The 25,169-nt window shown below is 43.8% G+C and overlaps 1 protein-coding gene across 5 annotated transcripts in view; it reads right to left on the reverse strand.

Annotated features, from left to right (window-relative positions):
- Positions 1–25,169, reverse strand: part of CACNA2D2 (calcium voltage-gated channel auxiliary subunit alpha2delta 2) — a 520,700-nt gene that overhangs the window by 70,055 nt on the left and 425,476 nt on the right. For all 5 annotated transcript variants that reach the window (XR_014561165.1, XM_083726521.1, XM_083726520.1 and 2 more), the window contains 2 exons: positions 23,610–23,688; positions 10,893–10,942 (listed from right to left, as the gene is read on the reverse strand). Coding sequence is in view for 4 of the 5 variants with exons in the window: in XM_083726521.1 (XP_083582647.1) it covers positions 10,893–10,942; positions 23,610–23,688 (129 nt within the window). In the remaining variant the exon portion in view is untranslated. The remainder of the gene's footprint in view (positions 1–10,892; positions 10,943–23,609; positions 23,689–25,169) is intronic.

Genomic DNA, 25,169 nt, shown 5'->3' on the forward strand with positions numbered 1-25,169 from the left:
GTTTCTGCTGTGGTATGTCTTTGAGCGAATCCGCACTAATAGGTGTTAAAGGTGGTAAGAATTAAGCAACTAATATTGTACAATAAAATTGTCACAATTGGCTGGGTGGCAGTAGCCAAGAGATATTTTCTAAGGCTGTGTAAAACTATTTACCGCTCCTGCCAGATTGTCTGCTCATATAAATTAGCACTGACGCCTTTTCTTTCATCAGTGAATAATCTGTGCATTACCAGTGCATTACCAGTGCTTTTTGGTGACAGTACTCAGTACTCACTGATACCAAGTATTGTCACCTCTTTTATTTTCCTGCCCATGGCAGACATTTTGTGCTGGCACCCACAGGACATTTATCAAGATATAATTACTGGCACCTCATTTGTTTTTAAATAAAATAATCATTGACAACACCTATGATTAAGGATATATATCTGCATTATAACTGTAGACCAGGCATGTCCAACAGGTTGATTGAGATCTACTTTGGGTATTCCTGTCCCAAAAAAGCTCAACAGCTTTGGTCAATCCAATGGGTAGATCACTGCCAGGTTTTTTTTTTAATAGTGGGAGTAGATCGCAGTCTCTTGGGAGTTGGACATGCCTGTTGTAGACAGATATCCAACTATTTGTACCCACCATCATTTGCCTCAGAAAACTATGAAATATTTATTTTACTAAGAGTGCTGTGAAAGTATTATTAGGGATCCCTAGTTCTTTAAGCAGTTGCCATTTCCAGGGCTCCTAGGTTGAATGTTAAGCTGCAGTCTTGCATCAACGTTCCTGTTGTAAGCTGTGTTGAGCATACAGTGGGGCTTACTTTTTATCAGATGTGCATAGGACTGTACTGCACAGCATTTAAACCACATTGAGATTGGCTTAAATGTGCAATACATGACTACGGCAGCTTTGTATGAAACCGAATTAAGCTCATATGAACTTAGCCTTTTGTTGCCAATGAAATGGGAGTGACAGCGCAATACTAATCCCCAATATTGTTGGCAGGCAGGGCTGGGGGGGTGGGGTGTTAGGCGGGCAAGTAGTTGACCCTCTGCTGACTTCTGGGGAACACCATTTTGGAAGGAGGAGGCTCAGCTGAATTGGAGGCCCTGAGCTTCAACCTGATGGCTGGGAACAGAGGCAGACTGGATCTGTCGCAGTGGGAACCAAGCTTCAGGGATGCTGCAGAGGATGCTGAAATCTTGATTTAGACTGGAGTGCAAGAGGGGGGGGGGATTTTGGCATTGCACAGGGCACTGCTGAAATTTGAGACCCCAAGGTTTGTGTTACCTGCAGAAGTTCTCCTGTGGGCAGTAGCCAGTGGAAATCTTTTAAATGGGGCATTTTGGCACAGGGGTGAGGGCAAGAAGCTGAAGCAGGGTGGGTGTGGGTGTCCTCACCTTCTGCCTTGTCTGGCATGAGTGGCAGCGGTTGGTTGCAGCAATAAAGCTGCCACTTAAGTCTGCCTGGTTGCTCCCTGGGCAGGATTAGAATTGCTCTGCCTGTGTAGGAAATGGAATGAGCAGGATGGACTGCATGTTCATAAGACTGTTAACAGAGCAGGACCACCTCTATGCTTTCCTATGGCCCTTTGTTCATCTGGTTAGTTTCTCTTCATAAACAAAGTTGTTAGCCACTGTACTTCGGGGTTTATAATGCAGCCCTCTTGAACACCAAATAACATTTATCTAGGGATGGTGAAGAAATGTCAATTTAGTTTGCATTTAAATATTCACTTACCTAACTTGCACGTTCTGAAACAAGATGTGGACCAAATTTGAAATTTGGTTTGAAATTTGAACATTTCCAAATTTTGCAATGCAGTTCATCAGCCAAGCAATGTGCACAAAAATTCATTCACTTGTGTAAAATGTGCACATAAATGTATATATTAGTGGAAATAACATATACACAATGTTACATTAGGGGAAATTGCTTTGCAAAAATGTGTGCCCTAGGCAAAATTGAGTATGAAATGTGTACAATAGGAGAAAATCACACTGAAAGTGAATTTTCATGACTTTTTAAATTGCAAAATGATATGCAGAAATATGGAGAACAGAACTTAAAACTGAAAAAATGAGAAACAGAGAGAAGCTAAAAAGGGCATATTCACCCATCCCTACTCCTATCTAAAACTCCTCCTGCCTTTCTTTAAATCTGTAATGTCTTAAAGGTTGGATTTACAGAGGCTTTCATGTTGGTGTGCAAATGAGATGTAATGTATCTACAACTGGCTGAAACCATCTTTGCAAAAAGTTTAAGCCTTTGGGCTGGGGGAAACAAGTATTTTGGTAGCCATCCATTTTCTTACATATCCAGATTTTTAAAATAAAAACCCCAAACCATACTTTTCCTGCTGCATGTTACCATCTACATTTACTTTAAGAACTCTCTCTCTCTCTCTCTCTCTCTCTCTCTCTCTCTCTCTGTGTGTGTGTGTGTGTGTGTGTGTGTTTGGGGGTAGGGTGGGGTGAGCTTGGCACGGAATTTCTAACTCTGGTTCATTTTGAAGAATCACAGGTTCCGTTCCTCCACATTTTGTCGGAGAAGGTTTCAAACGGGCTGCCTGGCCCTACAAAGAGATGAATAGGTACTTAAGGATGCTGCTGAATGAAAGAGGGCAGCATGCCACAAAGCACAAAGAGGAATCAGCTGGTCAATTTGCTGGCAATTCCCACCGGAGCTTTAGAAGCAAGCCAAGGGGCAGTGTGCATGTTGGCCTGATGCGCAGTCTCTCACAGGTCTCTAGGTGGTGCTCTCTGTGGGGGACAGCAGATGTTCTACGCAGGATGAAGGCTTCATTAGAACAAGCTCCAACTGTACACATAATTATCTGCTATGCCCTGCAGCTCCCCACACTTTTTTCTTCTCCTTCCAAAGATGCTTTCATCTTTAAACAGAGCAGTGTGCAGCCAGGAAAAGAAGTGAGGGTGGCAGCGTTTCAAAGCTGTACGATGGCCTTGGTGATTTGAAGCTTAACTGAGAGAAAAGGACATTTACTTAGCTGATTTAGGAGCGATGCTGATGGGGCATCTGCACAAATGAGTACCCGAAGTCAGCAATGGACACACAGAGCCATGTTTTTTGTGTGCATGCATGCCTACGTCCAGGCATATGTACACCACCATAATGTGCACACTCATCTGCATGGCTATATTGGTATTCATAGAGGAGCAAACATATTTACATACATGTTGATAGCGAGGGAGGAATGGGTGTCCTGCAGGATCTTTCCATTCAGCTGATCTGTCTCTCCTCATCCCCGGCCCTCTCCTAGGTGCTGCACAAGCCCTCCCTACCTTGTCCCACTGCAGGGAGGATTATTGGAAGAACTGCACACAATTCTAATGAGAATCTGCCCCCTCCCTGGCAATTAGACTTGTCAAAAAATGGGCTCCAATACTGAAGGCACTTGGAAGGTTGTGGACTCTCCTTCCTTGGAGGTTCCTTGGAGCAGAGGTTGGATGTCCATCTGTCATGGCTGCTTTACTTAAGATCCCTGCATTGCAGGGGGTTGGACTAGATGACCCCTGGGTCCCTTCCAACTCTATGATTTTAATAATAGGTTAGCACTCATATAAATAAGGGACGTGGGTGGCACTGTGGGTTAAAGCACAGAGCCTAGGACTTGTCTATCAGAAGGTCACAGTTCTGATCACGATGGGGTGAGCTTCCGTTGCTCGGTCCCTGCTCCTGCCAACTTAGCAGTTCAAAAGCACATCAAAAGTGCAAGAAGATAAACAGGTACCGCTCCGGCGGGAAGGTAAATGGCGTTTCCGTGCGCTGCTCTGGTTCTCCAGAAGCGGCTTAGTCATGTTGGCCACATGACCCGGAAGCTGTACACTGGCTCCCTCGGCCAAAAGAGCGAGATGAGCGCCGCAACCCCAGAGTCGGCCACGACCGGACCTAATGGTCAGGGGTCCCTTTACCTTACTCATATAAATAACATGCTAAGATGCATGGCTGCCCAGACATTTAAGGGATCATAAACCTTCATGCAGGTGCTTACAGCTGACACGCTGTATCCACCCGTACGAGAATCCATATCAAGACTGACAGCTGCCTTCCAAACATATTGATTGTTGCACTACTACTATCTGTCAAGATAAAAACAGACACCATTTATTCCCCAATGCTGTTATGAACAGCAGTACTAGCTATAGAGAGAGTGAGAAACTTGATACCCACCTATTGCAACAGAGTAACTTCATACCCTCCTCATCACTGGACAACTGCAACATCACATAACGACTTGCATGTGTAAAGCAGCTATCACAGATGAAACAGCAGTTCAGAAAGAGTTTTCATGCAACAAGGCATCACTTAAAGCAGTGGGAGAGTCTGTGGCACTATTCACATAACAAAAAATACCAGTGAGATATCAAAATCTTCAAAGGTCCAGGGCTTGGCTTTTGAAAAACAGGGGGTCCACATTATTTAGCTAATTGGGAACTACTGACTTAAAGCATCACTTTTTATTGGAGGCAGCCAGGAATGCTTGTGGAATTGGGTGGGCCTGAATCTCAAAGTGGACTCATCTGGTCAGCACCTCTGAGGTTAGCATGTAATTTGGGACATGGTCTGCTTCGAAATCCACTTCCACTGAATTCCATGATTTTGGTCTGCCTTTGCTTCTTTCTTTTTAAACTGGCACTAGCTGCTTTGAGAAGCCAGAATGCACTACTGCAGCCACATGAATTGAGAGTGGAAGTGGAGATGGCTCTGCAAGCAACAGCATGCAATGATGTGCCACTGCAATCAGGTGCATTGTTGTTGTTGCTGTTGTTGGCATCCGTCTGTTTTTGAAAGACAATGGAGTGTGCCTCCAGAGGTGAAGTCAAACCACTGCACACATCGTGCTCATTTTGGGGTAGCTTGTCCACCTTTGGTCCCCACCCTGTGCTCAGCTCTCCCCTATGGTTCCTGGAAGCTGTCAGCCTGTGGCAGTAGCTACACCTTCGGAATGGCTTTGACTGGCCGGCTAAACCAGGTGAGGGTAGCCAATGGGTTTCAAACCCTCAGTGAGTTAGGGACTTCCCCAGCATGTGAATACAGGCTCCGGCAGATTGAGCCGACAATATGTGCATGGAGGTCCTAAGCTGCCATAGGACAAGATCCCCTTCTCAGCCTCACTGATGTGGTCCCAAAGGAAAGCAGAGCAATATGTTTGTCACCAGCTTGGTTGCAGGAGTTGCCAGAAGGAAGCATACAAAGTGCCATCCTACTGTTGTAGGGACTCCACTTGTGTAGGGTTTACTCCTTAGCCTTTTCTTCTCCTGAAGATATCCCACAAGGCAGCGGAGGTTTAGGATCATGTTAACAACAGCAGCAGCAACAACACTTAAGCTGCCCCTCTCATCAACCAGCTATGGGTGGAGGGTGGAGAGGAAGACCTAAGATCTTTTTTAAAATGAGCTTCTGTATTTCATGAACTGAAGGCTGAGAGAGATCCCACTGGAATGTATATTTTCCTTCTGTTTTTAACCTAAGAAACTGGCATGGGGGTGGAAGGGATTGCAGACAACCCTTTCCCCTCCAGCTGGCTTCTCTCAGCAAGTGGGGGGGGGAAGGCAGTGGGGAGATTTTGAATGGGAAAAACAGCTAAAGGGGAAAGGGTTAAGAAACATCTCTCTTTGCTGTCCTTTTGCTTAAATCGGCAGCCTCCATACAAAGGAAAACAATCATGCGCACACAGACACAAATAACCCATGGGGGAAAGATAGATGTGATTGCGTGTCACATATAAAGAAATAGTCAGGTAAGATTCTCAAGGTGACATCAGGGACTTTTGAGAGATAATGGGCTCCTACAGTGTTGGGAGAAACCCACCAGATGGCACTGACACACTGTTCTGTGCTCTCTGCGCAATACAGAGTGAAAAATGAATCAGCAACCCAGAGGGGAAGCTCCTGTCAAAATCCTGACTCACGTCACTAGAAATAAATATTCAGTAATGAGCTATTAACCTTTATGGTTCCCTAAGGGGGCATGGGGAGGGGACATGCTAAATACGATACTACAAAGCTGCACGGGATCCTGCTTAGCTGTGCAGAAGCGCACCTTTGCAGGATGCTTCCAGGCCAGAGGCTCCTCAGCATCAAACTCCAGTGTGGGCTTGGGTAAAAGCATGAGATAGACAAAGCCTGCTTGCATAGGGCTTTCAAGCCTGTGATTAGTGTGAAAGAACAACAAGAGAAAGAAGATCTGAATGATTCAGATAAGCTTCAGGCATCATTGCAGAGGAAAAGGAAGAGACTGGTCCATTGGGAGGACCCATACTGGACCAGGATGACCGACCCCCCACTCCCTTATTTTCTGTTCTCCATAGCAATGCTCATGTCTTGATTTCAGCTCCTCAGCTCCCTCTTCATTTATACTCTATCCACATCAGGAATCATATGATGCTTCCAGACACGGATGATTTAGCAGCGGCCAAGCATTGCTGTTTTGCTCTGAGCTTCAAGAGGAATAGCAAAGACTGCGCTTCCAGACTTCTGGAATTCAAAAAGCATTCTGCAGCCAAGTGGGCAGTCCTTTTTCCCCCAGTCATAAATGTTGGGGATAATTTTTAGAAGGACCATATTGGGTGTTTGTGTGAAATAAAAGCATTGTTTGGCAGGGGGGAGGGAATGCAAGGTTTATAAGAGACAGAGTTGATTTCTAGAAAGGAGAAATGAACCACAGAGAAGAAAATGGCAAGAGCAATCTATACAAGTCATAACCAGACCCAAAATTTACTGAACAGCTGCCTGATTTATTCTACATCTGGGGAAATTATGGAGCTGTCCCATGAAGTTAAAATACTTGGGATTTTCTTAGCTCTGAAAAAAAACCATTAAGAGCAGTGTGTTTTGTTCATGATGTCATGCAGTTGCTCCATAAAAAGTGAGTAAACAAAGCAAGACTATTTCACAGTAAATGCTCAGTGTGAAAACAGCCATAGAATTTGAAAGCACCAAAACACTATCACACCATCACAAGGCAACACTATCTGCCCACCAGCCTCTCACCTCTCAAACCTGAATCACACACTCCCTTTTCACTTTGCTCAAAGCAAAAGTAAACACAATGAACGATGCCCACAAAACATACTACCCATCCTCATTCCCTTTTGGAGTCCTTCATATGCAGTATCTACATTTTCTGACACTTTAGATTTTCTGGAGCCCTGGAGCCAAAGATCTGGCTGGGTATTTCAAATCAGTCTAGGTGAATTTCTGCTTTCCTTGTTGCTGAAGTTCCTGGCCATGCACATCTTTCCCACCAGCCCACCCTTCCTGTCTCAGAATCCTCCTCCTCCTCTTTCCTTGGATTTTCTTAGCCCATAGCTGTCAACTTTTCCCTTTTCTTGCGAGGAATCCTATTCGGAATAAGGGAATTTCCCTTTAAAAATGGGAAATGTTGACAGCTATGTCTTAGCCATTACTCCCCCTTTGCTTTATTTTCCAACCCTGCCTTCCCTTAACCTGCTGCTTCATGAGACACAGACATTTCCCCCTTTGCAAATACCTTCTGCTTCTATTCCTCCTTCCTAAGCATTACAGCAGCTCAGCCAATCTCTGCCAGAGGTTTTCTCACCACCACACATTTTAAAAAACAATCTTTAAATACTTTACGATACTGATTTATCTGTTTAATCTGCATCTAAATCTGTTTACCTTAAATTGTCAGGCGGCATTGAGACCTGGCCACGGGCCTGGTCAGTGATTGGGCAGTCAGCTGGGGAGGCTTGGAGGCCTGGCTGCAGATGGGCCTATGGCAGGCCAGTCTGGGTCCAGGGATTCCCCCGAGTGCGGGCTCAACCAGCCAATGGCCCTTGCTTGGGTCTGCCCCCTGGGGAACAAATTGAGGCGAGTCCAGCACTCCTCAATTTTTCTGTTGGATTTATTTGTTTAATCTGCACCTACATTTTTCTCCAGTGAGCTCAGTCCTTTAATCCTCACTACAGCCTTGGTTGGTAGGCTAGGGGACTCTCCCTCCCCTCCAACAGAATCCTGGGAACTGTAGTTTCTCCTTCACAGTGGTACAATTCCCAGTGAACACCAGGGATTTGAAATTCTAAACCAGCAGTCCATGCCTGCTGAACATGCTCAGTCTTCAGTGGGCTGCTATGAGTCTTCCACCACACCCAGCCTGGCCTTAGTTTTCTTTCTTTAAATATATTTGTACTTTGTGAACACTGAGGTTCCCCCAAGTCTGTTCATCACATCTCTCCCTCTTATGTGTGGATGGTTCTATTTTGGCTACATAAGAACCCACACTCGGAGAATGAGTTCCTTATTAATTTATAGGGTAATTCTCCCCCCTCCCCACTCTTCACTGAATTGAAACCAGAGCAGCGTGATGCCTTGGTCTTGCTTTGGAAAAATGAAAGAGAGGAGAACCCTAGCCCTAAACCAGTTCAGGATGTACGAATAAGTACATTTTGTTTTCTAGTAGTTTCTCATTTCTCCATTCCTAAATTCAGTTTGTCATTAAAAAAAACAACAACCTCACAATTTCCTCCATATTTTACTGTGTATTTATCCTAATATGCACATATTTGTAGCCAATTTTGACTAATACAAGTATTTTTGCCAGCAATTTCCTCTAATATAATGTATTTTTGTATGTTGTTTTCCCTAAAAATATATTTTAGCCACTCTTCCCTTAAAATACAAATTTTTGCATATATTTTGAGGTTGGAGAACTGCAGGGAAGTGAGAATTTTGAGGGATAGTGGCATTTCAGTTAGCTTTCTCCACAACTCCTAATCCTAGTTTGGATTGGGTTTAGCATGCAGAAATTATGACCTGGGTGCCATTCACCTCACTCCTGCAAACATATCTTACATTATGATGGGGGAGGTAGAAAGGAAGTGTTCTGCTTTCAGTTCTGTTTTTAACTGCAACTATTTTTAGAATTCTTAAACTGCTTTAGAATGCCTTTTATTTACGAAAAAAATGTGGATATGTTTACCGCTCTGGGCTCGTTTGGGAGAAAGGGTGGGGCACAAATTAAATAAATAAATAAATTCCTGCTTCCTGAGATAGGAGACTGTCACAACTTAACATTTATTTTGTCATTTGTCTGCTTTTGCTGACTTTTATTAGAATGCTGCATGCATCCGTTGCCAAGAATCTAATGGCTGGAAAAAGAAGCATACAGTGTCTGTCAGTGGGGCTAATATGCCAACGATTTTTAGTGCTGAAAGCTTCTAGAGCTACTATAGCCAAGCATCCAGCCTACCTACAGTTAGCTAGTGTCAAGCTGAGAAAAAAAGGAATAGCACTTCCCTTTTCTCAATCTTCCCCCGCTTCCTGTCTCTGCCTCTCTCCACCCCACCCTACTCCCCATTTTCCCCTTGGCTTTTGGCCTGAAGATTTAGGCATCATTTGAATGGAAAGCTATTAGCTTTGCCTCGTCACCCCATTTCCAGGGCACTAATAACTCATCCCAAGCTCCCTCTCTCACACACCGCATGTCGACTCTAATAGCTTGATAGATCGGGCAGTTTGGCTTGCTCCTCTGCGTGCTGATTCAAGCACGAAGTTTTAATAATTAGCCACATAAATACAAGTCCATATAACAAGGATGCGAGAGTTTTCTCCATGGATGAGGCTGTGCTGCGACAGCAGGGGGCCTTACAAGTTATGATATTAGCAGAGCTTTGTGTGAGGAGGCTGTGTTTCTAAGACCGGAATAACGGGGCTGTGCCAACACACAGCAGTGTGGGGTATGTAACTAAGGCTTTGTGAGCCCGGAGGACCCAGTGATGGAATAACAGGGCCTTGCGGGTTAGTAGTGAATACAGTGGTACCTCGGGTTAAGTACTTAATTCGTTCTGGAGGTCCATTCTTAACCTGAAACTGTTCTTAACCTGAAGCACCACTTTAGCTAATGGGGCCTTCTGCCGCTGTGCTGCTGGAGCACGGTTTCTGTTCTCATCCTGAAGCAAAGTTCTTAACCTGAAGCACTATTTCTGGGTTAGTGGAGTCTGTAACCTGAAGCATATGTAACTTGAAGCATATGTAACCTGAGGTACCACTGTACTTGAATTTATGTTCGGCTGTTTGTCCTTTTATTAACTTGGTGATATTAGGCTAATCTGGAAGCATGGGCAGTGCACTGGAAGAGGCTCCAGCTCAGTTGGAGAGTACAGATGGTGTAAATGGACAAAATTCCAGGTTCAGTCTTCTGCAGCCTCTCCAGTTAAAAGATTCCTGGTAGCAGAGCTAGGAAAGATGTCTCCCGAAGACCTCAAGGCAGCTGCTACATGGACCAATGTTTTCTGACTGGCTGAAATACATCTCTTTATTTTTATAAGGCAATATCCTTCCCCCCCCCTGGTTTGATAGAATAAAGCCAGTCACATATTTGGCAGAATGCACACTGATAACTAGGCCGACACTCTCCCTTGGCGGCGGCTCCTAGGGACATGTGAGGGTGCAATGTCAGCACTTGAGTTTTTGTTGGATGCTGAACTCAGAACTGCATTAAGTGGAATGTTGAGCCGTTTCAAGAGGGACATGAAAAAGATACGAGGCTGTAAGCAACATTTTTCGCTTTTTCTCAAGAGCCAGATTTGAAAAGGCACGCAATTTTCTCTCATCCGCTCTTATCCCCCTCATGTTCTGTAATTCCTTCAGAATACCCAAGGAGTAGAGACTGGGTTTTTCCTAACAGATAGAGCAGATGTTTAGCAAGACGGTAGTTGAGTCTGGTATTATTGGCCATTATAGGCTCTATAGCGAATGCAGTCTTGAAAAAATGGACATACAATATACATCCCAACCTAATCAGAAATAATAATCTTGATTACATTCTTTGCCCTATGATAGGCAAAAGGTCAGGTTAGATGCCAGTAAAGGTACTTTAAATTATATGTTTGGACAAATTGTGTTTCGTTTCCTTACCTGTGTGTTGATTCGGATGGCCCCAATGGAGGGAATTTCAAAATAATATCCTTTAAAAAAAAAGAGACAAGAAAGGCATGACACAAAGAACTTTAGAAGTGCATTTTAGCATGGCACCTCTTAATTCATCAACAAACCCTCTTGTGTATCCCATCAATTTCAGCACACCAGCTACAGGCCCCACAATCAAGCAAGTTGTGCATAATCTCATTGATTTTAATTAGTCTAAAGTATTGATTAGATTGTAGCCAAATCAGCCTCCTGTTTCAGATCTCAGAGCTTGCTGGTAGAAGCCACATTGCATGCTGTTACAACTGGATCTAAGAGATATGTATTGTGTATATTAAAGGGCCAGAAAAAGGTGTGGAGATGGAATACCTATCCTTCACGAATAAGTGGAAAGTGAAGAATTGAATATATATGACACCATTCATACACAAAAGCGAGAAAAATAGATTTCTGCCGTGAGGAACTCAAAATCTAACTTTCAGCAGTGGTGTGGAGGGGAGAGGTTCAGATAACAAACAAAAGAGAGAAATGGGATTTGAGATAAGCAAAGGAGGAGTGGGTGGCAAATTCAATTATGCTCACTTGGGTTCCACTTCAGCTTGAGATAAAGATCCCTTTGGGATCTGAGGAGGGGTTTGAGGAAAATAAGATGGAACCATGAGGTGTTCTGTGCAGGATTTCCAGGCATTGGGGCAGGGAGGGAGAATGGGTTAAGGCACTGAAGACAAAAGGAGTCTCTCAGGTGTCTGGGGGTCACAGTGTTGGAGGAACAAAGGTCACAGGGGACTGGAAACATACTTGGCACACAGGCAGGGATGGGGGAGGAGCCCATTTTAAACAAATCTATACTCATAATTCGTTGGTTCCAAACTGATCAAGCTTTGTTCACATCAGAACACCTCTTGTATTGAGATCCTGCCTATGTCTCAGTTGTTCATGCATTGTCAGGGTGGTTGTTGTTTTTTAAACCAACTGCATTTATGCAAAATTATATGTAAGAAGTGTGTATTATATGCATAATATATATAAAAGGGTCAGGCTTCATGCTATACTATATTTCTGCAGCATAATTTTACCCACAGCAAGATAGCAGTCAGTAAGAGCATGAGACTCTTTATCCCAAGGTCATGGGTTTGAGCCCCACATTGGGTAAAAAGATTCCTGCATTGCAAGTGGTTGGATCAGAGGACCCATGTGGTCCCTTCCAACTGTATGATTATGATACATATGATTTTTATATCATTATTTGCATCATAATATGTATCTGTTTATGTGCTGGTTGTTTTAGGAAACCTGAAGTATATATGCATATAATATGGAGGAATTGTTTGTGGTCTTAGCAGAACCAGAGAAAAAAAAGTTGGCTGATGAGATGAAGGTGAGGTACGGGAATTAAGGGGGGAAAATTCTGTGTAGATAAATTAGACACCGGGATTTTCAGAAGATTCCACCACATCTATGGCTAAAGAGGGCTTTCCAGTCACGCTTAAGGGATTTTGGTTCAAGAGTTTTATCTTTCACCCAGTTCCCTTTTAAAAACAGATTTTCCCATTGTAGGAAATACAATGGTACCTCAGTTTTTGAACGTCTACATTGATGAACATTTCGGGTTTCAAACGCCGTAAACCCGGAAGTAGATGCTTTGGTTTTCGAACATGTCTCGGAAGTCGGACATGCCACACGACTTCCACTGAGTGCAAGATCCTGAGGCCTAGGTGTCGGCTATTGAGTTTTCAGGTTTTGAACGTTTCAGAACTCGAACAGTCTTCCAGAGTGGATTACGTTCGAAAACCGAGGTACCACTGTAATTGGTGCCACTTATAGTGATACCCAGAGCCATTTCATCTCACAATGCCTTTGGGAAAGGACACTACCTTACAATGTAGCTCCCTTCCAGGGAATCCTTCCCCTTAAGGGAAAATATATATATGCTTGGTAAGGCAACCAGGCCCCTGCAACAATGTCCCCAGAATAGTGACGTGAGGGGAAATTTTTCGTAGGGGAACAGTTAGGGCCCGAGCATTACAAATAGGCCATTGTCATCTTAACTGGTTCCCATTCCATTTCTGAGCCCAATTCAAAGTGCTGCTTTTTCACTTCAAGGCCCTTCCTAGCTTGGACTCATGGTACCCGGAGGATTGACCTTTATGTACATTTTATTATCATACTCCTTAACTTGTTGTTTTTAACATGTTTGTTTTTATTCCATAAGTTGCCCTGATAGCTTTTTACGATCTGAAGAGAAACCAGAGTACACCCTGACCTGATAACTTTTTGTTACAGAAGAGCCCATAAATACTGAGTGAACAACAAGCAATCAGCCCTTGGAAAACAGCAGCTTCAGATACTCCTGCAATAGTTCAAATTGTTTTACAGTCCCCAACCACGTAACTAATGCCTGCTTGCCACCCACCCACCATGAACGTACAGGTCAAGCAAACACTGAGATGAAGAAGTCCAATTCCTGCTTTTAGGTTTGTTGTTGCAACCTCAGTAATGTCACTCCAGCATTTCTGAAGCCAGTAAAATGTTCACAACAGCGGCAGAAAGAAATATAGCTTGCATTTCATTGTAGCTTGGAAAAAGCGTCTAAGGACAGTTACCCAGCAGAGGGAGATTTTCCTTTAAGGCAGGGGAAAAACACCTCCAGCTTGTTTCTCCCTGAGTTAACTGATGTCATGGAAGAGCTGGCCAGCAGCCTGATGTCTCTTGCAAACACAAACAAAATGCACATCAAATAGCGGGCGCTGAACCTGCATTACTTGCTCTGCAGCTGCTGCCTGGGATGGTTGTAGCTAAAATCTTCCACGTCTTTCCAAGGGGAATGCCACATGATGGAAAGAGCACGAGGCCAACTTGAGAGCAGCAATAATAATAATAATAACTACAGTCCATTTAGCATCTGAGGCTTTTACAGCAAATGTCTGTTGCTCTATCTACTGGTCTATGGCATCTGTCCATCAAGCACATTAGTGGACTACTCTACCCAGTGCAACTATTGGCCCATCTATAGCATCTGTGAACCTAGCTGTCCACAGTGCTGCCCATCACTCTGAAGCATCTGCCTATTTAGTTACCATATCTATTTAGCAGCTCCCATATGAACTCTGTATATGACATCTTTATCTATTTGTCTATGACTTCCCTCATTTATGGTAAATTCATCCACAATAAATGAAGGACACTGTGCCATTATTTTCTGTAGACAGGGAAACAGAGGTACTGACAGCAAACAAGTGCCAAATGATGGAAGAATGAATAAGATACAATGGCAATTTCTCTCACACATTTTCTGTTCACATGTTTTAATAATCCTTGAGAAACTTAATTGTATAAAATATTTACTGACATGATGAGCTTGTAGAACTATGATTTTCCCTCTTTGTACACAAAGGCATTGTACAAAACTTGAATGTGTAATTGCATTTATTTTGTTTTATTTATTCATATAGAAGGTCATTAGTTTCTTGTTAAAGTTTGTCTGCTTTCTGTTGCTTTTCAAGTTTAATGTTCTTGGAAATAGTTGCTGTTAGGCAGAACTTTTCCAATAAAAGTTGTTTTATACAGTATTTTCTACTTTCATAATGTAAACCTGAGGGCTGGGATTGCCTTGGTTTTTAAAAAGACTGACCCATAAGTCACTCTGAAGACTTTTTTGGCTGAAGAGTGGAAGAACAATAATGCTTAAATATGTTAGTACATCCTTGAGATGTGCATTTGGCTATAAGCAGCACAGGACTATCTATCATCGCAGCCCCCAATGTACTACGCGATCTACAAAAATGCTGCTCTAAGGCTGTCTGCCCCAGCTGTTAAGTGGTTATATGGGGAAATAGTAATACAAAAATTCAAGCTGCACTGCATGCAAGTAAAGGCTAGTACTTTTCTTGGATCTACAGTGGTACCTCTAGTTATGAACTTAATTTGTTCCGGAGGTCCGTTCTTAACCTGAAACTGTTCTTAACTAGAGGCGTGCTTTCGCTAATGGGGCCTCTTGCTACCGCTGCACCACCAGCACACAATTTCCGATCTCATCCTGGGGCAAAGTTCTCAACTCGAGGTAACTCTTCCAGGTTATCAGAGTTTGTGACCTGAAGCGTTTGTAAATTGAAGCGTTTGTAAGGTACCACTTACAAGGTACGAGGTACCACTGCAATACATTATTGCTATGAGTTTGTGGGAGGTAGATTGTATACCTGAGCCCCCTTCTAATTTCTGGATCCAGCATAGATTTAATTCCTGGAATAGCCAGGCCCTCTAAGTTTGGGCCATTAAAGGAACAAAGGAAGTGGCTCTGTGCCAGATGAATAATAATAATAATAATAATAATAATAATAATAATAATAATATCTTTATTGTCATTGCCCCCTCTCGGTGTTATTTTTCTAGAAAAAGAGGTCTGGAACTCACCATTGTTCTCTTATAACGGCAATGGCACCCACCTTAGAGGTGCTGAGAAAGACAAAAGCCACAGTTGGGAGTTATGTGTGAGAGCTAGAAGTGAGAAGCGGCAGGCTGGGCATATGAGAGAGACAGAGCTATGCCGGATTCCTGTTTGATTCCCATAGCTGTGGCTATGTGAGAAGCAAGACCCTTCTGGGGTGTCAATGCTGTTTAAATAAAGCATATATTGTAAGGAACACAACAGGCTCCACCACCCTTCATTCCAAGGAAACAAAACCCTGGGTAAAGGCATGGAACCTACAAGGATCAGCGGCAGGGAGGGGGTAGCCAGCGAGCAACAGCGTCAGTGGGATGGTGTGGGGTGCCCCAAAGGTTTCTCCCCAATTTTGGGGGGGGGGTATGCTAATCTATCATGCCCAGTGTGTATAAATGTAAATTAAACGATATTGCAAAACTTCCCAAAGTCTCAATATTTACTGCTCACATAGAAAGCTGCTCCTGGAACTTACTCCTGTTCGGCAATGTAACTGAAGCATTACATAATATGAACTAGGCCATAGTTGTAAAGGTTGAAAAAGTTACTACTAGGGGCAATCAAGAAGGCCAGATTCATATTATGGTGCTTTAACAAACAGCAAACATTTCCCCTCAATGCAAATTTTCCTCCTAGACCTAGAGCTTCTTCTTGCCAACTGTATCATTCTTGCGTCCTATTCAATTGCTGGAATACAATGAGAGTGAACTCCCTTGTCCTCATATTCTTAAATTATATGCCCCTTTTATTCTTGTTGGTAAATAAAAAAGTGGTAGCCAGTAACAAACAGTTGGAGATCCCTCTTGCTTTATCTGCCTAAACTCAGTTCTTTCTGGTTCAGGAGCGCCTGCTGTTTTCAGTGGAGCTCCTTCCTGCATGTGATGTCACTATTGCTCTCAAAATGCCTTTGATGTCAGAACCAGAGGCCTGGGGGCACTAGCAGCAGGAGATGACAAAGCTCTCAAGAAGCAAAGGCTCAGCTCCTCCTCCTCCTCATGCCACTCAGAACAAAGGGCCCAGGGAGAGAGAAGGGGAGAACAGAGCCTTCATCCATAAGGGAGGGCACTAAATAGGTTTCCGAAAGGTCACCGAAAAAATACAGGGAGGCAAGTGAAAGCCACAGTTGGGATAGTCATATAGTTGTCAGGGAGGAAAATAACGAAAGGTAACCAAAGCCAACAATAGGAGCTTGACAACATAAATGGCTGCCAAAATCTATTCCTTTGCTGTGGTCTAAACCACTGAGCCTAGGGCTTGCCGATTGGAAGGTTGGCGGTTGGAATCCCCACGACGGGGTGAGCTCCTATTGCTCAGTCCCAGCTCCTGCCAACCTAGCAGTTCGAAAGCATGTCAAAGTGCAAGTAGATAAATAGGTACCACTCTGGCGGGAAGGTAAACGGTTTTTCTGTGCGCTGCTCTGGTTTCACCAGAAGCGGCTTAGTCATGCTGGTCACATGACCCGGAAAAACTGCGGACAAATGTCGGCTCCCTTGGCCAGTAAAGCGAGATGAGTGCCGCAGAGTCATTCGCGACTGGACCTAACTGTCGGGGGTCCTTTACCTTTACCTTTACCATTGGTAAAGTAGATGCTACATGCAATTATATGCAATGAATAATTTGTGGCTGTAAAAAATGGAAATCAGCCTTGGAAGACCAAAATCTTGAGAAGACAAGTAGCATTTCCAAGGAAATGTGGGGTAGAATGTGGCTGAGGAACAATTTGGAGCCGAAATGTGGCTGGCAGAGTAAAGTGTTAAGCAGCTCCTGCCCCAACTCCTTCAATCCAAATAGATGCCTGGGGCTGCTTTTTGTTTTAAAAAATCCACACAAAACCCACTGGTGTTTTATGATATGCGTATGTGACGTCTAGTTCAGAGGTCATCAACTCAGCACCCAAAGGCATCTTGGTGCCCACAAATGCTTTCACTGGCACCTCTGGGCAGGTGCCCCCGACTATATTTTCCTGGTACTGAGGAATGCTCCCTGTTGTTATTATATATCAACAACATAACTGGGTTTGAATGTGGCCAATACTGTGTGATTGCCACAGTCAGGGCCAGCAGAACATAGCTGACTTCATACTGTAAGTATAAGGTTGCTTGAGGGGGTTGTTACTTTACTTTTTTTTTTTTTTGCCATGCCTGCATGGCAGGCCTTTTGAAACTGGTGCCTACAGCACTCTCTAAAAATCCAATATGTGGCCACTGGTCCAAAAAGGTTGATGACCTCTGGGCTCCTTTAACCCTGACAGGGTTAACCACAGAGCTTGGTTTCTAAGATGAAGGTGTTGGCAATGGTGTCTTCTAGGAAATCACTCTGATTATTATTTGCTAGATTTCTTGCTGGCCTTCACCATGATGCCCCAGTGTGGCTTACATCATTAGGCAATATTAAAAACAATTAAAACAGATTACAAGGGCCTCCTGATTAACGCTAGTAGGGTGCAGAAGTGTTTGTTTACTCGGTGATAAGGCAGCCCTCACAAGCACAAGGGAGATAAATTCTGTGCTGCTGTGTGACAAAGTCCTGTAGCACCTTAAAGACTAAGAAATCTATTTTGGCACAAGCATTCATCATCAAAGGCCCCTTATTCTTTATTATTTCTTCAAATGCCCTGGAGTTGAGCCATGACACTGACAACAGTTTCTGGGGCTAAACCCTAGCAAGCTCTGTCTTAGTACAAATTAATTAATCAAGTTAAGCAGTTGAGGCAGGAAACAGTTGTGCCTCTGGTGAAGAGCTCCTCAAGCCTGATCAACGAAATGCTGAAAACATATTATGACAATTGCTGCTGACATTATTTCACTTGATGTGATGATGTGGGAGTGGGGGAAATGTGCAAGGAAGTGGTCAGAAAATAGCAACAGCCACATGTCTGCCTGATATGAGTGCATGCATCAAAGCTCTGGGATGCCTCTCTTGGCAAGCTCCTGTGCTGGGATGCAGAGGAACCCAAAGCACTTCCATGCATACAAAGACGTGCAATAAAGGCTGCTAAGTAAGATGCCCTGATACATACACACAAAGGCATCCTGAAAAAGCATTGTAATAAATCTGGGATATAGTTTACGATGAACTTAAAAAAATGTTTAAATATAACTTTGTGAAAAAGACAGAAGCTTTCCTATTAGGAATAACAGACACAGGTATAGCAAAAGAGGATTGGAAAATATTTCTGTATGCCACAGTCTCGGCGAGGACCTTAATTGCCAGAAATTGGAAGAAAGAATTTGTGCCAACAAAAAAGGAATGGCAGGATAAATTAATAGATTATACTGAACTGGCCGGGACGCAGGTGGCGCTGTGGGTAAAAGCCTCAGCGCCTAGGACTTGCCGATCGAAAGGTCGGCGGTTCAAATCCCCGCGGCGGAGTGCGCTCCCGCTGCTCGGTCCCAGTGCCTGCCAACCTAGCAGTTCGAAAGTACCTCCGGGTGCAAGTAGATAAATAGGGACCGCTTACCAGCGGGAAGGTAAACGGCGTTTCCCTGTGCGGCTCTGGCTCACCAGAGCAGCGACGTCACGCTGGCCACGTGACCCGGAAGTGTCTCCGGACAGCGCTGGCCCCTGGCCTCTTGAGTGAGATGGGCGCACAACCCCAGAGTCTGTCAAGACTGGCCCGTACGGGCAGGGGTACCTTTACCTTTACGTTTACTGAACTGGCCAGATTAACAGAGACAATTACGGGACAACCTAGCCAGGAATTCCAAAAAGAATGGGGGAAATGCAGAGAATACTTTACCAAACAGTGCCCCAAAATATATACCTGGACTTGTTTTGATTAATTTCTATAGGAGACTTTGTGGTTTTTAAAGTCATAATTAGGAAAAATTGTAATAATCACATATAAAAGAAACAGTATACAAGAAGTAAATAAGGAGGCCATTTACAGGATAAAGGAAGTCTTTTATTTTTATTTTTTGTGTAAGGGGATAGGAGATTAATTTTGATAATTAAATTGCCAATGGTGGTGGGTTTGTTTGTAAGTATGAGTTGTTGTGGACTATGCTGTAAATAAAATAAAATAAAAAATAAATAAATAAATAAATAAAAATAATTCGAACCCCAATGAGAATTAGCTACTACATGTACAGCTGATAGAAAGTCACCACAACCCAGGTGAGGCTGAAAAGGCCAGGAACCGAAGGAGAGAAGAAGAGAAATCGGAATTTGAGCATGAATGACCAAAGGTATTCTCATGGGACAGGACAATGGGAAGATGGATTACTGCAAGCCCAAAGGTTCACAGGCCTCCACCATCTGCTGACAGATACAGGAGGTGTGAAAGGAAAGCCAGAGCTGCTGAACAAAAGGGCAGATGAGGCAATCTTGGATAAATGAGAGGCAGAGACAGGAGGCTTCAGATACAGAGGAAGGTGAAGGAGATTAAAGGGGACTGAATGTGATGAACAAAGGGAACTTCAGACGGCAGGGAATGGGAGGGGGTGGACAGCAGGGAACAAGAGGGAGGCCTTTGTAAAGCATAGGCAGGTGCTGCCACACTGGTCTTGCAGAATAAGAGACAAAATATGGAAAGTGATATCCTAATCTGTTAGCATAACAACATGCAAGCTTTTAAGTTACACAGAACCTTTCATCTGTGTAACATACGACCTTGCATATTTTTAAAGAAGCAGAAAGAGATCCAGTATAATAAATTACTACTGATCCAAATGGCCTTTAACTGGCGTGGTCTTATTTTATTCAATATGCTGCTGATCTTTTGATTTACTGTTGCTTCGTTGGGGTTTTGATCATTTGTTTTTGCTGGCTGTTTTATATTTTAAGATGTTCCTTATCTCTGAATTTTGTAATTTTAAAAAGTTTAAGCAACACTGTATCTTTCAGTTTTGTGCTTTATAACTGTGGCCTGATGCAGACTGCATGGCTCCAACCTCAAACCCTGCACACTTTTTTTGCTCCCCTCCTCCCTCCATTGCTTTGTTCACCATCTAGCTTGACGAAGAGTTCTGCAGAACTCAAAAAGCTTGCATGCTACTTTGTGACATTTTGGTTTGCCTAATAAAGGCGTTGCCCTACTGTGGATTTTTGAATTTGTTTTGAAAGGTAGCCAAAAAATGTTTTGAACGCACGCACACTGCTTTATCCCATTTTTCTCCCTGAGGGAAAAGTATAAATGGCAAATGATTGTCCTGTACAAATTTAAATGCAAGAGGTAAACTGCAGAACACTTCATGCATGATGACGAACCAGCCTCTAGCCCATGGGACTTGTTCCCCTCCAACCCAGATCCGCACCTTGCTATTCCCCCTACCTTTTCAGGCATGAGAGCTGTGAGGAAATGGAGCTATGGAGTGGTGGCACCTACACAATGGAACGCTTGGTCTTTATTTGACCCTTATCCTGTTTACATTTCATTGACAAGGGAAAACTTGGTGTGTTCCCCACAGGATTACCTGGATGTTTTTAACAGCTGCTGTTTCCCCCCCCCGATTATGAATTACTGTATTTTTTGCTCTATAAGATGCACCTGCCCACAAGACACACCTAGTTTTTGGAGGAAGAAAACAGGAAAAAAAATATTCTGAATCCCAGAAGCCAGAACAGCAAGAGGGATCGCTGCGCAGTGAAAGCAGCGATCCCTCTTGCTGTTCTGGCTTCTGGGATAGCTGCGCAGCCTGCATTTGCTCCATAAGACGCACACACATGTCCCCTTACTTTTTAGGAGGGAAAAAGTGAGTCTTATAGAGCAAAAAATATGGTATTTTATAAAGCGATGCTCCCTGATTCTTATTGCGTGTCTGGTTTCTTGATGACGACGATGAATGATTTCAAGGGGAGGAGTCCTTTGTAGCCTGAGGGAGGCATTCCCTTGTAGCTACCCTTCTAGAGGCCACATCCCGGTCTTAAAAGGTAAAGGTAAAGGGACCCCTGACCATTAGGTCCAGTCATGGCAGACTCTGGGGTAGCGGCGCTCATCTCGCTTTACTGGCCGAGGGAGCCAGCGTACAGCTTCCGGGTCATGTGGCCAGCATGACTAAGCCGCTTCTGGCGAACCAGAGCAGTGCACGGAAACGCCGTTTACCTTCCCGCCAGAGCAGTGCCTATTTATCTACTTGCACTTTGACATGCTTTCGAACTGCTAGGTGGGCAGCAGCAGGGACCGAGCAACGGGCGCTCACCCTGTCGCGGGGATTCGAACCGCCGACCTTCTGATCGGCAAGTCCTAGGCTCTGTGGTTTAACCCACAGCACCACCCGCGTAGCTACCCTTCTAGAGGCCACATCCCAGTCTTAGGTAGGGCTAATGCAAACAAGTGCATGAGGCAACGAGGGGACGCAGGGAGTTGGATGGGGAAGTCCCCATAAAGCTGCCTCCAGCCCATGGGCCAGAGGTTCCCCCACCTCTCTTTCATACACTGTTTTGGGTGCCACCTCTCAGTAGAAATATGGCCTGTAAATGCTAAAATATATAAACAAACAAAAATATTATATTTATCCGCAGCTATAATTAGTGGCAGCGTGCTGTGAAGGCTCTTGTTTTCTCTGTGCTGCAGCTGTGCAGAATATTCAGCCAAGCAGTACATACTGTGACCGAATGCTTGCTGTTACGGAAACGTCCTCCCTCTTTCTAGTAGGCTTCCTTTCTTTGCCAAAGAGCAAAGTGCTTTGCCCAAGCTGTTTATATACTTTGCTGCTGAGATATTGGCCTCAAGTTTTCCTTAGGTGAGCAGACAGACAGCAGCTGGTTCTCTTGGCTGAGCTCTTGGTAGCCATGGAAGGAGTTAGCTCAGTGGAGAGAAGCTCTCCGTAGGCTTATCTGGATGGCGAGTGAAGACAAGAGCATCTATGATCTATTTTCACAAACTAATGTTAGAGTGGATTGGGGGTGGGGGGGACTCCATCAAAATAGTACTTAGACAACGAAACAAAAAAAATTCCTTCCAGTAGCACCTTAAAGACCAACTAAGTCAGTTCTTGGTATGAGCTTTCGTGTGCATGCACACTTCTTCAGATACCACTTCTGATACACTTCTGAAGAAGTGTGCATGCACACGAAAGCTCATACCAAGAACTGACTTAGTTGGTCTTTAAGGTGCTACTGGAAGGAATTTTTTTTGTTTTGGCTATGGCAGACCAACACGGCTACCTATCTGTAATTAGACAACGAAGTGATTCTTTTGAACTAGAAAACACAAGATGATTGTGCACATAAGTACATTTTCACCAAAAATATACCCCAGAGTTTCATTATAATGTTCCCCTAAAATTCAGCTTTATCAGGAAAAAACCCTGTTATCAGGAAAAAACCCTGTTAAGTGTTCTGGAAGGAGAGAAAAGGGAGATCAGACAGTGAGGATGGAAGTCTCATTAATGCATGGAAGTTGTCCTGAATGATGGGACAGGGCAGGTTATAGATCTAAGAAGGTATGAATGAAAGTGAGTTAATTCACAACCCTTGCTACCTATGTTGGGAAGATGTGTTCTCAGGCACTGGGTGCCTGAATAGTTTTTGTACAATTAGGAGAGGTGACTGAAACAAGGTCTGATGTAATAGCTGAAGACTATTCACTAGATTAATCTGATGGCTTAGAGACCAGGAGATCCAGCTGAAGTAAGTATAAAGTTAATCAAATAGGGGCTATAAAAATGGTTGTCCGAATCCGGACAAGGTGATGCTCCTTTGGAGAGAGATGTTGGCCTCACTTTAGGATCAGGAATGGTGGACGGAGATGTTGTCTATCAACACTGCATTATTTCAGCTGGATGTGAATCTGAACGTGGATTTCCATCCACTTTCTGAAACAAATGGCTATGCATAACTACAGGTGAATGCAGGTGAAGTGGAACAAGTAAGTTCAGACCAGGGCCTTGGAATGTGGAGCTATTGCATACAGGGTATGCAAACATCAGTTATCAGTACCATGTTCCACATGCAACATTCCTTTAAAAACTATACTTAGAACATGTGCCAGTCCATTTCTTGATTCTGGATGCCGGGTGGGCTGACTCAAGATTGTTCACATCAGAGATTACCGGTTCTTGAATAAGAAATGTTGCTTGGCCTTCACTGTCTTCATGCACATATCACACTAATCATGCTGATTATGTAAAACTAAACCAATTAAACTATGAATAATAGCTGAGCATCACTGGCTCAGTGGAGCGAGTTGCTTACACTGGTCTACTCTGGAAAACAGAAAGCTAACTTTCCCCTCCACTCTTCTGACAGCAGAGGATAGTTTCTCCCCTCTCACATTCTGCTTGACAGGCTAACAAGAGGTAATTCTGTACTAAAGCCACTCTCCCTACCTTTGTTAGCACACGCCATCCACTGCAGAGGAGTGACGTCATAGTTATGCTGTCCAACAGAAAAGGTGAACACTCGTACCTGTGAAAAGGGAAAAAAGAGTGATTTCTTTTTAATAAAGAAAATAAAATTAGTAGCATCCTTCAATAACCGTGGAGGGTTTGCCAACACCCCAGCCCATAAATGCACACATTTTGCATCTGAAATGCAAGCACCTGTAAAGGAAAATGGCAGATAGAGATTCTACAGGTAAGTACTTACTAAGGACTTAACTGTATGACCACTGGCTGCATAGTAACTGCATGGCACCTCCCTCCCTCTGGCCATGCATCTCCTGCAGCAAATATACTTTTTTAAAAAATACATTTTCTAAGGTGTGGCACCTGGTGGCATCTGGCTGCACCCAACTAGCTGAGGAAGCAACACAAAAGAGGAATGTTCAAGCAGCTAACATGCCTTCCAGATTCCCTGTGCTAAGATAAATGCTTGAATGGTGCAGTACATGCTCTGCAGCTGGGTGGCTTCATGTACTCTGTAATTTATAGCCTGCTGCTTGGAAGCACAGTTCTTGATCATTGCTCCTATTGTAGTGATAACTAGAAAACCAGCAAAACAGCAAAAGCTTAAAGATAAAGGTAAAGGGACCCCTGACCATTAGGTCCAGTCGTGGCTAACTCTGGGATTGAGGCGCTCATCTCGCTTTATTGGCCGAGGGAGCTGGCATACAGCTTCCAGGTCATGTGGCCAGCATGACTACGCCACTTCTGGTGAACCAGAGCAGCGCACGGAAACGCCGTTTACCTTCCCGCCAGAGTGGTACCTATTTATCTACTTGCACTTTGATGTGCTTTCAAACTGCTAGGTGGGCAGGAGCAGGGACTGAGCAATGGGAGCTCACCCCATTGCGGGGATTCAAACCGCCGACCTTCCGATCGGCAAGCCCGCTTACACCGTATTAAATAGTAAAATGGAAATTATTTATTTATAAATACAAATTCTCCAGAAGGACCAAGGTGGCTCACAACACTATAAAACCCATCAACAATGTTAAGTCCTTGATGTACTTAACTAGGGGGTCTGTTCCTACAACCACTGGATGGGTGGCAGTTGTGGAAAAAATGCTAACACATGCTGGCTCCCATCAGCTGTGTGTAACAGATACTGTGATACGCCCACCCTTTGGCACAAGCAAGCAGGTGCCACTCTTTCTTGCAGTGGTATGGCAGAAGCAGAACCCTGTGTGTCATGGCAACTGCCCATGGATTTTCAAGCAGCTGCCACCAACCCAGTGGCCACCTGGGTTGGCCTCCCTTGGATCAAGTACCTGGTGCAAGTGAATATGGCTGTTCATCACTTACCAGTTCAGGTTTATCACTTAACAATTTGCATCACTAACATAAAGTGCTTAAATTATGCTGGACATCATTGTGCTGCTATTCAGCAACACCTTTGCACAGATGCATGTCACAGAAAGAACTATTCTGTCTAGTTGTCAAAGCCAGGAACTACTTGTTTCCCAATGGCACAATGAAGAAACCTCAGTTTTCAAGCAAAATAAAGTA

This window comes from Podarcis gaigeae, assembly GCF_964106915.1.
Source record: "Podarcis gaigeae genome assembly, chromosome: 2".
Lineage (NCBI taxonomy): Eukaryota > Metazoa > Chordata > Lepidosauria > Squamata > Lacertidae > Podarcis > Podarcis gaigeae.